Source organism: Oncorhynchus gorbuscha, linkage group LG04 (assembly GCF_021184085.1).
Source record: "Oncorhynchus gorbuscha isolate QuinsamMale2020 ecotype Even-year linkage group LG04, OgorEven_v1.0, whole genome shotgun sequence".
NCBI classification, from domain to species: domain Eukaryota; kingdom Metazoa; phylum Chordata; class Actinopteri; order Salmoniformes; family Salmonidae; genus Oncorhynchus; species Oncorhynchus gorbuscha.
In genome coordinates, this window is record NC_060176.1 from 47,032,059 (window position 1) to 47,046,387 (window position 14,329).

General features: G+C 42.1%; 1 protein-coding gene across 1 annotated transcript in view; it reads left to right on the top strand.

Moving 5' to 3' along the window:
* LOC124034167 (hexokinase-2-like) overlaps positions 1-6,332 on the top strand; it is a 64,324-nt gene extending 57,992 nt beyond the window's left edge. The window contains 3 exon segments of the mRNA XM_046346970.1: positions 2,885-3,040; positions 3,353-3,589; positions 5,349-6,332. Coding sequence (XP_046202926.1) covers positions 2,885-3,040; positions 3,353-3,589; positions 5,349-5,493 — 538 coding nt within the window. The 3' untranslated portion in view covers positions 5,494-6,332.
* Positions 6,333-14,329: the final 7,997 nt, after the last annotated feature.

Genomic DNA, 14,329 nt, shown 5'->3' on the forward strand with positions numbered 1-14,329 from the left:
CAACAGCCTGATGAACTATGCAAAGGTTATGTGTCACTCTGCATGAGGCAATGGTGATCACACCAGATAAAGACTGGTTTTCTGATCCACACCACTACCTTTTTTTTAAAGGTATCTGTATTCCCAGTCTTGTGAAATCCATAGATTAGGGCCTACTGAATTTATTTCATTTGACTGATTTCCTTATATGAACTGTAACTCAGTAAAATCTTTGAAATTGTTGCGTTATACATTTTTGTACAGAGCGTTTGGAAACTTCAGATTTTTTGCAAATCTATCACATTTACATAAGTATTCAGACCCTTTACTCAGTACTTTGTTGAAGCACCTTCGGCAGTGATTACAGCCTTAAATCTTCTTGGGTATGAAGCTATAAGCTTGGCACATCTGTATTTGTGGAGTTTCTCCCATTCTCTGCAGATCCTCTCAAACTCTGTCAGGTTGGATGGGGCACTGCACAGCTATTTTCAGGTCTCTCCAGAGATGTTAGATTGGGTTCAAGTCTGGGCTCTGGCTGGGCCACTCAAGGACATTCAGAGATCTGTCCCGAAGCCACTCCTGAATTGTCTTGGCTGTTTGCTTACGGTCGTTGTCCTGTTGGAAGGTGAACCTTCACCCCAGTCTGAGCGCTCTGGAGTAGGTTTTCATCAAGGATCTCTCTACTTTACTCTGCTCATCTTTCCCCCGATCCTGACTAGTCTCCCAGTCCTTGCCATGGGAATACATCCCTACAGCATGGTGCTGCTACCACCATGCATCACCGTAGGGATGGTGCCAGGTTTCTTCCTGACATAACGCTTGGCGTTCAGGCCAAAGAGTCAAAGATGTTTCATCAGATCAGAGAATCTTGTTTCTCATGGTCAGAGTCCTTTTAGGTGCCTTTTGGCAAACTCCAAGCGGTCTGTCATTTGCTTTTCACTGAGGAGTTGCTTCCGTCTGGCCACTCTACCACAAAGGCCTGATTGGTGGAGTGCTGCAGAGATGGTTGTCCTTCTGGAAGGTTCTCCCATCTCCACAGAGGAGATTATCTTTCAAAGATAATTTGTAAAAATTTGAATAACTTCACAGATCTTCATTGTAAAGTTTTAAACATTGTTTCCCATGCTTGTTCAATGAACCATAAACAATTAATGAACATTCCCCTGTGGAATGGTCATTAAGACACTAACAGCACACTACACTACAGCCGGTAGGCAATTAAGGTCACAGTTGAGAACTTAGGACACTAAAGAGGCCTTTCTACGGACTCTGGAAAAACACCAAAAGAAACATGCCCAGGGTCTCTGCTCATCTGTGTGAACGTGCCTTAGGCATGCTGCAAGAAGGCATGAGGACTGCAAATGTGGCCAGGGCAATACATTGTAATGTCCGTACTGTGAGACGCCTAAGACCGCGCTACAGGGAGAAAGGACGGACAGCTTATCGTCCTTGCAGTGGCAGACCACGTGTAACAACACATGCACAGGATCGGTAGATTCAAACATCACACCTGCGGGACAGGTACAGGATGGCAACAACTGCCCGAGATGCAATAGGAACGTTCAATCCCTCCATCGGTGCGCAGACCGTCTGCAATAGACTGGACTGAGGGCTTGTAGGCCTTGTTGTAAGGCAGGTCCTCACCAGACATCACCGGCAACAATGTTGCCTATGGGCACAAACCCTCCGTCGCTGGACCAGACAGGACTGGCAAAATGTGCTCTTCCCTGAGGAGTTGTGGTTTTGTCTCATCGGGGGTGATGTTCAGATTTGCGTTTATCGTCGAAGGAATGAGCGTTACACCGAGGCCTGTACTCTGAAGCGGAATCGATTTGTAGGTGGAGGATCCGTCATGGTCTGGGGCGGTGTGTTACAGCATCATCAGATTGAGCTTTTGTCATTGCAGGCAATCTCAACTCTGTGTGCTACAGGGAAGAAATCCTCCTCCCTCGTGGTACCCTTCCTGCAGGCTCATCCTGACATGACCCTCCAGCATGACAATGCCACCAGCCATACTGCTCGTTCTGTGCGTAATTTCCTGCAAGACAGGGATGTCAGTGTTCTGCCATGGCCAGCGAAGAGCCCGGACCTGTTGGATCGGAGGGTGAAGGCTAGGGCCATTCCCCCCAGAAATGTCCGGAAACTTGCAGGTGCCTTGGTGGAAGAGTGGGGTAACATCTCACAGCAAGAAATGTCAGATCTGGTATAGTCCATGAGGAGGAGATGCACTGTAGTACTTAATGTGTCTTGTGGCCACACCAGATACTGACTTTTGATTTTGCCCCCCCCCCCCCCTTGTTCAGGGACACATTTGACTAACAGAAATGGAAGAATGTCTGTGGAACTCTTTCAGTTTGTCCCAGTTGTTGAATCTTATATTTTCACATGTTAGTTAAGTTTGCTGAAAATAAACGTTGACAGTGAGGACGTTTCTTTTTTTGGGGCGAGTTTATTTTAGATTCTTCAAAGTAGCCTTGATGACAGCTTTGTATATCTTTTGATTTCACACCTTTCTGGTTACTACATGATTCCACATGTTATTTCATAGTTTTGATGTCTTCACACAATGTAGAAAATTGTAAAAAATAAAGAAAACCGCTAGGTGTGTCCAAACTTTTGACTGGTAATGTGTTTGTGTGTATATATAACAAAATAGTTATTAAAGTATTAAAGTATAAAATACCAACAAATATTTTATGTTAATTCCCGAAATAGCATAAAATTGCGGTCATTTTTTGTAATTTACCAGTAGCTTTGCGACCCTAGCTGGGACAACTACACGCTCCAGTGCAATAACGCTTTCATCCATAAAACCTGAAGTGTGTTTTTCCACAGTGGGATTCTGTCAACAAAACTGTGTAGCAGTAAGCCTCAGGATTCAAGTCTCTCTCGGTCTCTCTGTCAGGTATGAGAAGATGATCAGTGGGATGTACCTTGGGGAGATAGTGAGGAACATACTGCTGGAGTTCACTGCAAAGGGACTTCTGTTCCGAGGAAAACTCTCTGAGAGGCTCAAAACAAGAGGCATCTTTGAAACCAAGTTCCTCTCCCAGATTGAGAGGTGAGTCAGTGTCAGAGTTTGCTTGTCTGGGAATGTTTGTGGCAATTATGCTTTCAGTCACTATCTAGTGTTGATGTCTGATGAGCCAAAGGAAGATTTAGAAAAGTGTCACTAAAAAGGTTAACAGCCATGGTGGGAGCAACGTGTGCGTCCCCCTTTCAGGGTATCAAAGCTATTGGATTTCAATACTACGTCCCTCCTAGACACCAAAATGTTGAGCGTATGATGGAGAACAATGTTGTGTGCACTCCATGTTCACAAAAATGATTTGACTGTTGTCTGTGCCTGCCTGTCTCTCACCCCCCTTGTCAGTGACCGTCTGGCCCTGAGGCAGGTGCGCTCCATCCTGCAGCACCTGGGTCTGACCAGTTCTACGTGTGACGACAGTATCCTGGTGAAGGAGGTGTGCAGCGTGGTGGCTCGTCGCGCTGCCCAACTCTGTGGTGCCGGCCTGGCCGCTGTGGTCGATAAGATCCGGCAGAACCGCAACCTCTCCGAGCTCAAAATCACAGTGGGTGTCGATGGAACGCTCTACAAACTACATCCACAGTGAGTGGTTATTTGATAGTATTATCACAAAAAGAGAGTCCGGTTAAAGCTATACTCCAGGGGCTGCATTCATGAATCATCCCAGAGTACGAGTGCTGATTTAGGATTTTGCCTTTTCGATGACAATGAAAAACATATGGACTTGGGTGTACTCTACTCCTAGATCAGCACTGTTTTTCGTACATTTTTTAAATACGGGCTCAGACGTTAATTGCACATTTAACTGCAGGCAGCTGGTAGTTTCAGTTTATAACCTTTACTTTGCTCTTACTTTTCCCTTTATCTTACTGAATCTATGAATAAAATTAGTGGGTGCAAAAAGGATAAACATTGAGAAACTCTAACATAAGTTTTTCTCCGAGGCTCTGTTTCCGTGGTTACGTAGGTAAAATGCAAACATCAATCAAGTTCATTAAAATGTTACGCATGGTTTCTTTATGCATTTACAAACCTAATCTGCTTTCAATAATTATAAGAATTTGAGTTTAATTGGTGTGAGATACAGATAGAATATATATATATATGGACCCTGTGACTTTTTCCACATTTTGTTACTTTACAGCCTTGTTTTAAAATTGATTTAAATACAAAATAACCTCATCAATCTACACACAATACCACATAATGACAAAGCGAAAACCGGTATTTGACCAAGAACCCGATGGTCACTCTGACAGAGCTCCGTAGTTCCTCTGTGGAGATGGTTGTCCTGGAAGGTTCTCCCATCTCTGCAGCACTCCACCAATCAGGCCTTTATGGTAGAGTGGCCAGATGGAAGCCACGCCTCAGTAAAAAGGCATATGACAGCCCCCTTGGAGTTTGCCAAAAGGCACCTAATGGACTCAGACCATGAGAAACAAGATTCTCTGGTCTGATGAAACCATGATTGAACTCTTTGGCCTGAATGCCAAGCATCACGTCTGGAGGAAACCTGGCACCATCCCTACGGTGAAACATGGGGGTGGCAGCATCATGCTGTGGGCATGTTTTTCAGTGGCAGGGACTGGGAGACTAGTCAGGATCGAGGGAAAGATGAATGGAGCAAAATACAGAGATCCTTGATAACGCGCTCAGGACCTCAAACTTTTTAGCGAAGGTTCACCTTCCAACAGGACGACGACCCTAAGCACACAACCAATACAACATATGAGTGGCTTCGGGACAAGTCTCAATGTCCTTGTTTGATCGGGTTCAAGTCCAGCCAGAGCACAGACTTGAACCCGATCAAATATCTCTGTAGAGACCTGAAAATAGCTGTGCAGCGACGCTCCCCATCCAACCTGACAGTGCTTTAGAGGATCTTCAGAGAAGAATGGGAGAAACTCCCCAAATACAGGTGTGCCAAGCTTGTAGCATCATACCCAAGAAGAGTCAAGGCTGTAATCACTGTCAAAGGTGATTCAACAAAGTACTGAGTAAAAGGGTCTGAATACTTATGTAAATGTGATATTTCAGTTGAACATTTTGCTAAAATGTATAACCTGTTTTTGCTTTGTCATTGTGTGTATATGTTGATATACATAATTTAATCCATTTAAGATTAAGGATGTAACATGATATAAATGTATAATTCTAGCCTCATACCTTTTAACAGCACCTTTTTACAGTGCCTGCATGTACATCTGCCTATGAGTTTCCCTCATTCTCTTGTCCCTTGCCATATGAACTCACTTCCCCTTCATACCCTGACGATTCTGGTCCATTTTCTATTCTCAGTAAGAACATTCTAACCTGCTTCTGATCTCTCTCCTCTTCACAGCTTCTCCAGCATCATGCATGAGACGGTCAGGGACCTGGCGCCTCAGTGCGAGGTCACTTTCCTCCAATCAGAGGATGGAAGTGGAAAGGGGGCAGCTCTCATCACGGCGGTGGCCTGTCGCATCCGAGATGCCGGACAGCGCTGAGCGAGGGGCTCTGGGGACACCGAGAACAAGGGTTACATCCCAAATGGCACCCTATTTCCTAAATAGTGCACTACCTTTGACCAGTTCCCTATGCTCAAAAGTAGTGTACTGAATCGGGGGGGCATTTGGGACACAGCCATGGGCGGGGTCACAACAGGGACAGCACAGGATGACAAAGGGATACTGGAAAAGGAGCACAACTGACTTCTTACTTAGAGATTTGCTGTGCCTCATCGCATCTGTTAATCAAAAGGATCTGTTAATCAAAAGTAGTGATGTTCACAACAGCCTGCGTTGTTTTTTTTACAGTTTTTTGATTCTGGTGTGTGTTTGTAATGGAAAGTACTTGGCCGGTGGGCCACATTGAAAAGGGAATTACAGAGAATTAAATATTTTTGTTATGAATATGTTTGTTTCCTAACAGAAGCAGAGATTCTGTTTTCTTAGTGAAATGTGACAGTGATATTGATGACCTTAGCTGTGTTCGATTATTCATACTAACCACACTAACTATAGTTTTTGTGACATAAATTGAGTATGTAGTATGCTTATTGGTCATAGTTTGGATGTTATTATGCCAAAAGTTCCCAGATGTCGTACTAAATTCGCCAAAATACAAAGTATACAAGCAGTGAACACTATTTCCTTGCTTTTAGGGCCCCATAATGCAATTCTTCAGAAAATGTGCATGGCTTCACAACGTTTTCAGATTTGAAGAGAATGGTGGAAAATATGCAGCCGAAGACTGGACGAGAGCAGATACAAATGCATTGCTTTAACTAATGATGACAAATGTTAAAATGTTGATCAATGTAATAAAGTCATGGCTTTTCAAATAAGTTATATGTTGGCTGACAATTTGTTAGCCACGCTATCCTTACAAACCGCATAGCATTACAGCAGTACTGGTATGTTAGCTAGTTACCGAACATTAGTTGGCTACAAATACATCGAACTTGCCAGGCAGTATATTAACTATATGCTATCTATCTACCCAACATTATTGACTTGGTTATTCACATCATTCTTAGCTAAGTAGTATAGTCATTGTTTATTCTGGCTATCTACTCTGATATCAGAGCACTCTCCTCTGAGTGTACCAGAGCACAGAATAACAGATGAATTTTACAAACGCTCAACACCCGTTGAATATGGCCGGTGTCAGTAAACGTTGGCAAAAAAAAGTGTAATTAAATTATTGCCAACAGCACAGTTGGAGTCACCAACGCTCTAGATAACATGAACACATCCTAACCAACTCGGCTAGGATGAGTAAAATGGTCAGTGAGGTGGTCTCATTTGTGTTCGGGAAGTAGTTAGACAGTTAGCTTGGGTGTTTGATTGCCGTTGTGAGGTCCGAACGCTCGGATCAACCCTACTCCTTGAATGCTCCGAGATCCAAACGCTCAGAATTTGCAAACAGACAATGGACAATCTGACAACAAATTGAATTTACGAACACACCCGAAATCGTAAAATGTCTAGCTAGTCATTTGTTATGCTAGCAAGAGGTTGCATAGCAACAGCATCAACTTCAGGTAGACAGGCGAAGCACTAGTACGCTCAACTAAAAGGATACCGTTTGTTTACAGTATACTAAAATTAACTAGTAGTGTGTATGTGTATATATATATATATATATATACTCATTAAATATATAGTATGTTCGTATGGGGTATTCGAACACAGCTCATGTCTTCAGAATGGTGCCTGCTGTACTTGGAATGAAACCACACCTGGGTTCAGAATCTGATATATTTGAAATATTTACTATTATTATATTCTCACCTGAGTAGCCTCAGGCGAAAATAAAATTAAACCATCTAGTCAAATAATTAACATCCAGTCACATGAACCGGTTTTCCACTCTCACCTCCTCACCTCCTTTTGAAAAAGGACAAAGGTAAACCATTCTTGTGCAGGCATTTAAAAATAAAAATGATTCTTCTTTTTTTTTCTTTTTTTTCACATTTTCAAACAGAAACATGACAATTTAAAAAAATAAGCCATGAGAGTTTTGAGCGAGAATAAAGATGACTTTCGAGTAGTAAAAGCAACAGATACCATGAATAAGAAGGAGCTAGAAGTGTCTTATATGGTGAGGACAGCCCCATACTATTGTGGAGGACTTAGTTCTACCTGCTGCCGCAGATATGGCTGGAACACTGCTGGGGGAAAAGGCCCCCAAAAAACTATACAGGTAATGACTTCATCAAACAACACTGTTTCACAACACATCAGTGACATGGCAGGAGATGTTTTAAAACAAAACAATTACTGTTTCGCATACTAGCCATTGAATTATGTGTTACAGCTGGATGAATCAACAGACGTGGCAGGCCTGGCACAGCTCTGTTATGTTCATGGGGGGTTAATTAGGGAAAACCAGCACAACATGAGGGGATATTTTTCAAGTATTGGACAGCTTTGGTGGTCAAGATGTTGGTATCTGTACTGATGGTGCAAAAGCCATGACAGGGAGACATAGTGGAGTGGTAACGCGCGTGCAAGCAGTTGCTCCTGACGCCACTTGGGTACACTGCAGAATCCACCGAGAGGCTCTTGCTGCCAAGGGAATGCCTGACAGCTTGAAAGACGTTTTGGATACTTCAGTGAAAATGGTTAACTTTGTTAAAGCAAGGCCCCTGAACTCTCGTGTATTTTCTGCATTATGCAATGAAGTGCGGTGGTTATCAAAGGGTAAAGTGTTGACTTTTATAAAAATAAAAATAAAATAATTGAGAGACTAGCTTAAAGTTCTCTTTTACTGACCATAATTTTCACGTCTGACGACGCGTTTCTCACACGCCTGGCCTGTCTGGGTGATTGTTTTTTCTCGCCTGAATGATCTGAGTCTAGGATTACAGGGACTCTGCAACTATATTCAACTATATTCAAAATTGAGGCTATGATTAAGAAGTTGGAGCTCTTCTCTGTCTGCATTAACAAGGACAACCCACTGGTCTTTCCATCATTGTATGATTTTTTTGTGTGCAAATGAACTCTAGCTTACATTGTAAAATGTGATATAGCGAAGCACCTGAGTGAGCTGGGTGTGCAATTACGCAGGTACTTTCCCAAAACAGACGACACACACAACTGGATTCGTTATCCCTTTCATGCCCTGCCTCCAGTCCACTTACCGATATCTGAACAAGAGAGCCTCATCGAAATTGCAGCAAGCGGTTCTGTGAAAATTTAATTTAATCAGAAGCCACTGCCAGATTTCTGGATTGGGCTGCACTCAGAGTATCTTGCTTTCCAACGATCCGGGTTGTGATAAACTTACACTCATTCTTATGTTTAATAAATGTATAGTATAGTGTGTGTGGCAGGCTTACAATGATGACAAAAAAACATTTGAGAGTGCACTGACCCTGGTGCTGGAGGGGCTATATGCAGCTGGAGGTTGAATGTTTGAAGGGGTACGGGACTATAAAAAGTTTGGGAACCACTGTTTTAGAGGATGAATCTCAATTGTAGCAAGTTGTGCGAGACATTTTATAGATACAAGGATAAGTACAGTTCAAGGGGGCGAATACTTTCGCAAGGCACTGTATAAGGATTGTCTTTTTGTGTGCATGGTTTTCTCTACACATGATCGGTTCAGGGCCAGCATGTCCTGCAGTTACCACCTTTTGTATTGTACAGCTGTGGCTCTCTAGGCCCTTATTCACACATTTTGGCGCTAAGTGGCCTAGCCCGAACCATTACTTTTCTTCCACCGAACATTATAGTTGGCACTATGCATTCTGGCAGGTAGCGTTCTCTTGGCTTCTGCCAAACTCAGATTCATCTTATTTTAAGATGAAGGCAGGTTGGAACTCTGTAGTGAATGTTGCAACTGAGGACAGACTATTTACGCGCTTCAGCACTCGACGGTCACGTTCTTTGAGCATGTGTGGCCTACCAGTTCACAGTTGTGGTTGTTACTCCTAGACGTTTCCACTTCACAATAACAACACTTACAGTTGACTGGGACCGCTCTAGCGGGACAGAAATTTGAAGAACCGACTTGTTGGATGACAGTGCCACGTTGAAAGTAACTGAGCTCTTCAGTAAGGCCATTGTACTGCCAATGTTTGTAAATGGAGATTGCGTGGCTGTGTGCTCGGTTTGATACACCTGTCAGCAAGTGGTGTGGCTGAAATGGCTGAATCCACTAATTAGAATGAGTGTCCACATACTTTTGTGTATATATAATGTAGGTAGGCTATCACCTAAAAGTGGTAGGACCTACTTAATTTTCAAGAGCGCTTGCACCGTCTGGCATGTAGAGTATGTTTTAAAATTTGGGCATACAAATGTAATGCTATTGTGAGAGAGATGCCATTTGGAGCAGTAATATACTCTTGGCATTGTCCTTGACTGTTAGGACATTACATTCTTGAAAGAACATTACACATTCACCTTTAACAAACTTTTTAAGAGACAACAGTCGGAATGAATGGTCGACCCTTTCTATTCTGTTGCAGAATGGAATCTATGGTATTGGTATCCTGAAAAGTAAATATTTTATGATGGTCCGGGGTAAACGAGACACCATCGTAACAAAAGGTTTACCATTCAGTATACCAATACCATAGATTCCATTCTTCAACAGAATGGCGAAAGGACTGAAGGGTAGACAATCCCCAAGTTCACTGTGATGTGTTGGGAAACAGTGTAGACAATGGATAGAGCTGTATGAGTCCCAATCTCAATGATAATCCCGTGAAAGGAATCGTTACAAAGCAGTATCTCGTGGTATAACCTGACATTGTTAAATGACCAACCTTTTATACTGTGTGCCATATTGAGAGTGGACTTAATAATGTTTTCCTCTTACAAATGAGCTACTTGCAGTATACCTAATTTAAGAGGAACTACCCTACCAGGCATTTTGGGGGTTGGAATGATATGTTTTCTAATCAACTGTGATCTCTGGCATTAATTGTTACATCTTTAGAATATTTGTGTGGAGTAGATTGTTACCCTGGAGTCTGGGAATGTTTTAATGGTCACTTACTCAATGAAGACCAATGGCCACACTCAATATGCACAGAAGCTCAGGGCCACACTCAAATATAATGAGGGTCGTACTGTAATAAATGTATTGCTTGTGAGTTGCAAGAGCGAGCATGTTTTATAATGATATGACATTGGTAGGTTTGAGCTGTTTAGCCTTGACTAGGTTTGTGTTTTGTGCATCTATTACAAACTGTGTTCTTATACAATATGGTTTCATCAAATACTTGACGAGAATGTATTCCCTTCTGCTCACGATTTGACTACGTATGTCCTTGTCTAAATGTTTCTATAAAATCTTTTGTGACATGCACCCAGTTTGAAACACCATTGTTACAGGATGAATTGTTCAAAGATTCCCATTGAACCTTTGGCAGGAAAACCTTTTTAAGATGATAAAGCTATCACATCTGTGCTCTTCTTTCAGCCAAGCATATTCAGCTATTGCTAGCTGCACAGAACTTGCATCTTGGCTATTTTTGGGGGCATGGCTTACAACTACCTACGCTGCTGCTAAAATAATGATCTATTTGATTTATTACTACTACTACTCTACTGTTCATTGTTTGCCGTTACCATTAGTACCTAACAATATATCCTGCTACTGGTCAATATTACTCCTGTTTACATGTATACATTACTACTAGAATATTACCATTCGTATTTATATATTCCTGCTACCAGTCACTTTTCATCCCTGTTTAAAGAATCAGCATATCACGGCTTCACTGACACTCTTGCACTCACATGAACACTTACGCGCACACTCACCACCTCACACACACACACACACACACACACACACACACTCACCACACACACACACACCCACCCACCACTTACGTTGCTGCCGTACTGCTTACTATTATTATTTATCCTGAAACCAGTCACTTTCTCCTAATCCCCGCCTACAGGTACATATTATTCAGACCCCTTGACTTTTTCCACATTTTATTACGTTACAGCCTTATATAAAATGGATTTAAATTGTTCCCCCCCCCTCAATCTACACACAGTACCCCGTAATGACAAAGCAAAACAGGTTGTTTCAAAAACAATATTCTTATCACATTTACGTAAGTATTCAGACCCTTTACTCAGTACTTTGATGAAGCACCTTTGGCAGCGATTACAGCCTTAAGTCTTCTTGGGTATGATGGTACAAACTTGGCACACCATTATTTGGGAAGTTTCTCCCATCCCATCAAGCTCTGTCAAGTTGGATGGGGAGTGTCGATGCACAGCTATTTTCAGGTTTCTACAGAGATGTTTAATCGGGTTCAAGTGCGGCCTCTGGCTGGGCCACTCAAGGACATTGAGACTTGTCACAAAGCAACTCCTACGTTGTATTGGCTGTGTGTTTAGGGTCGTTGTCCTGTTGGAAGGTGAACCTTCACCCCCAGTCTTAGCACTCTGGAGCAGGTTTTCATCAAGCATCTCTCTGTACTTTGCTCTGTTCATCTTTCCCTCGATCCTGACTAGTCTCGCAGTCCCTGCCGCTGAAAAACATCCCTACAGTATGATGCTGCCACCACCATGCTTCACCGTAGGGATGGTGCCAGGTTTCCTCCAGATGTCACGCTTGGCATTCAGGCCAAAGAGTCAAAATTTGTTTCTTCAGAACATCTTGTTTCTCATAATCAGATTCCTTTAGGTGCTTTTTGGCAAACTCATGTGCTTTTTTACTGATGAGGGGCTTCCATCTGGCCACTCTACCATAAAGGTGTGATTGGTGGAGTGCTGCAGAGATGGTTGTCCTTTAGGAACAGCTCTAGGAAGAGTCTTGGTGGTTCCAAACTTCTTCCATTTAAGGCCACTGTGTTCTTGGGGAACTTCAATGCTGCAGATTTTATTTTAGTTCCCTTCGCCAGATCTGTGCCTCGACACAATCCTTCGCCGGGAGATTCCTTTGACTTCATGGCTTGGTTTTTGCTCTGGCATGCATTGTCTACTGTGGGACCTTATATAGACAGGCGTGTGCCTTTCCAAATGTCCAATCAATTGAATACGTATTTACATAAGTTATGTTTTATTTTTAATGCATTTCCCAACATTTTGAAAAACCTGTTTTTGTTTCATCATTACGGGGTATTGTGTGTAGATTGAGGAAAAAATTGTAATTCATCAATTTTAGAATAAGGCTGTGAGGTAACAAAATGTGGAAAGAGTTAAGGGGTCTGAATGCTTTCCGAATGTCCTATCTACCTCACACTCCAGTATCTGCCATTGTACATTTGGTATTGGCACTGACCCTGTTAATAGCGTTTATGTGTCGTATATATTTTGATATTGATTACTGCACTGTTGGGTAGAGCTTGGAGGTTGAATGTATTCACATCCCTGTTAGTGAGCATTTCTCCTTTGTCTAGATAATCCACACTCACCTAACAGGTGTGGCATATCAAAAACCGGATTAAACAGCATGATTATTGCACAGGTTACTTTGTGCTGGGGAAAATAAAAGACCACTCTAAAATGTGGAGATTTGTCACACAACATAAGCCACAGATGTCTCATCTTCTGAGGGAGTGTGCAATTGGCACGTCTAACTTCACCTGTGGAATCGTAGTCCAGCCACCTGGGCAGCTGATGAAACTGAGGAGTATTTCTGTCTAATAAAGCCCTTTCGTGGGGAAAAATGTATTCTTATTGGCTAGGTCTGGCTCCCAAGTGCCCAGTCGTGTGAAATCAATAGATAAAGGCCTAATTAATTATTTTCAATTGACTGATTTTCCTTATGAACTCAGTAAAATAGTTCATTGTTGCATTTATATTTTTGTATAGTATCGTCGTTAAAACATCTGCATGAGTCATCAAGACACCTACTCCTTTACATCGGTCTTTAGAGAAGATTATTCAGAAATATATTTTGCTGCATATTTACATTTATTATTTTCTGTTATAGCTTACTGCTGTATACCCCTAACATTTCTTGTACAGCTAATGGACTGCCCTACGGCAACACAAGTTCATTTGTACAGATCTGTTTTTGCATATTTCTGATTGCGGTAGCAACTTATTCAATCCTTTTATAGAAAAGCTGCTTACCATTGACCTTTTTTAGTATTTATAAAAACTCATCTTTCACCGAAGATGTCTCTCCATAATGTAGATAGTTAGTATCATTGTAAGCAGAGAATAGATGTAATGTAGTTAAAGACATACACCCTGATAAAGCTCTTTATATATATATATAACAATACTAAGAAGCTATTTTAATTTATTCAACAAAGCAAAAAGCATAAATCTTATTGGATAATTCTGTGTGTACCACTCATCTCTCTTAAACACAGTAATAACTATACAGGTGAATACTTCAACACTGTAGTTATTTTATTCCAGCTGTTACAGCAGAAAGCCATCCAAATCTGTCAAGCAAACTGATTACCAGCTATACTTTGGCATGGGTTCTCAAAAGGTTCCTCAGCTACACCATCGAGCATATGGTATGGCAACTGCTCGGCCTCCAACCGCAAGGTACTACAGAGGGTAGTGCGTACAGCCCAGTACATTACTAGGGCTAAGCTTCCTGCCACCTAGGACTCTACCAGGTGGTGTCAGAGGAAGCCCCTTAAAATTGTCAGACTCCAGCCACCCTAGTCAGACTAGATCCAAGAGGCTTCTACCCCCAAGCCATAAGATTCCTGAATATCTAATCAAATGGTTACCCAGACTATTTGCATTGCCCCACCCCCTTATTTATGCATAAGTCGCTTGAATAACTCTACCCACATGTATATGTTACCTCGACTAACCGGTGCCCCCTGTATATAGATAGCCCCGCTATTGTTATTTTACTGCCGCTCTTTCATCATTTACTACTTTTATT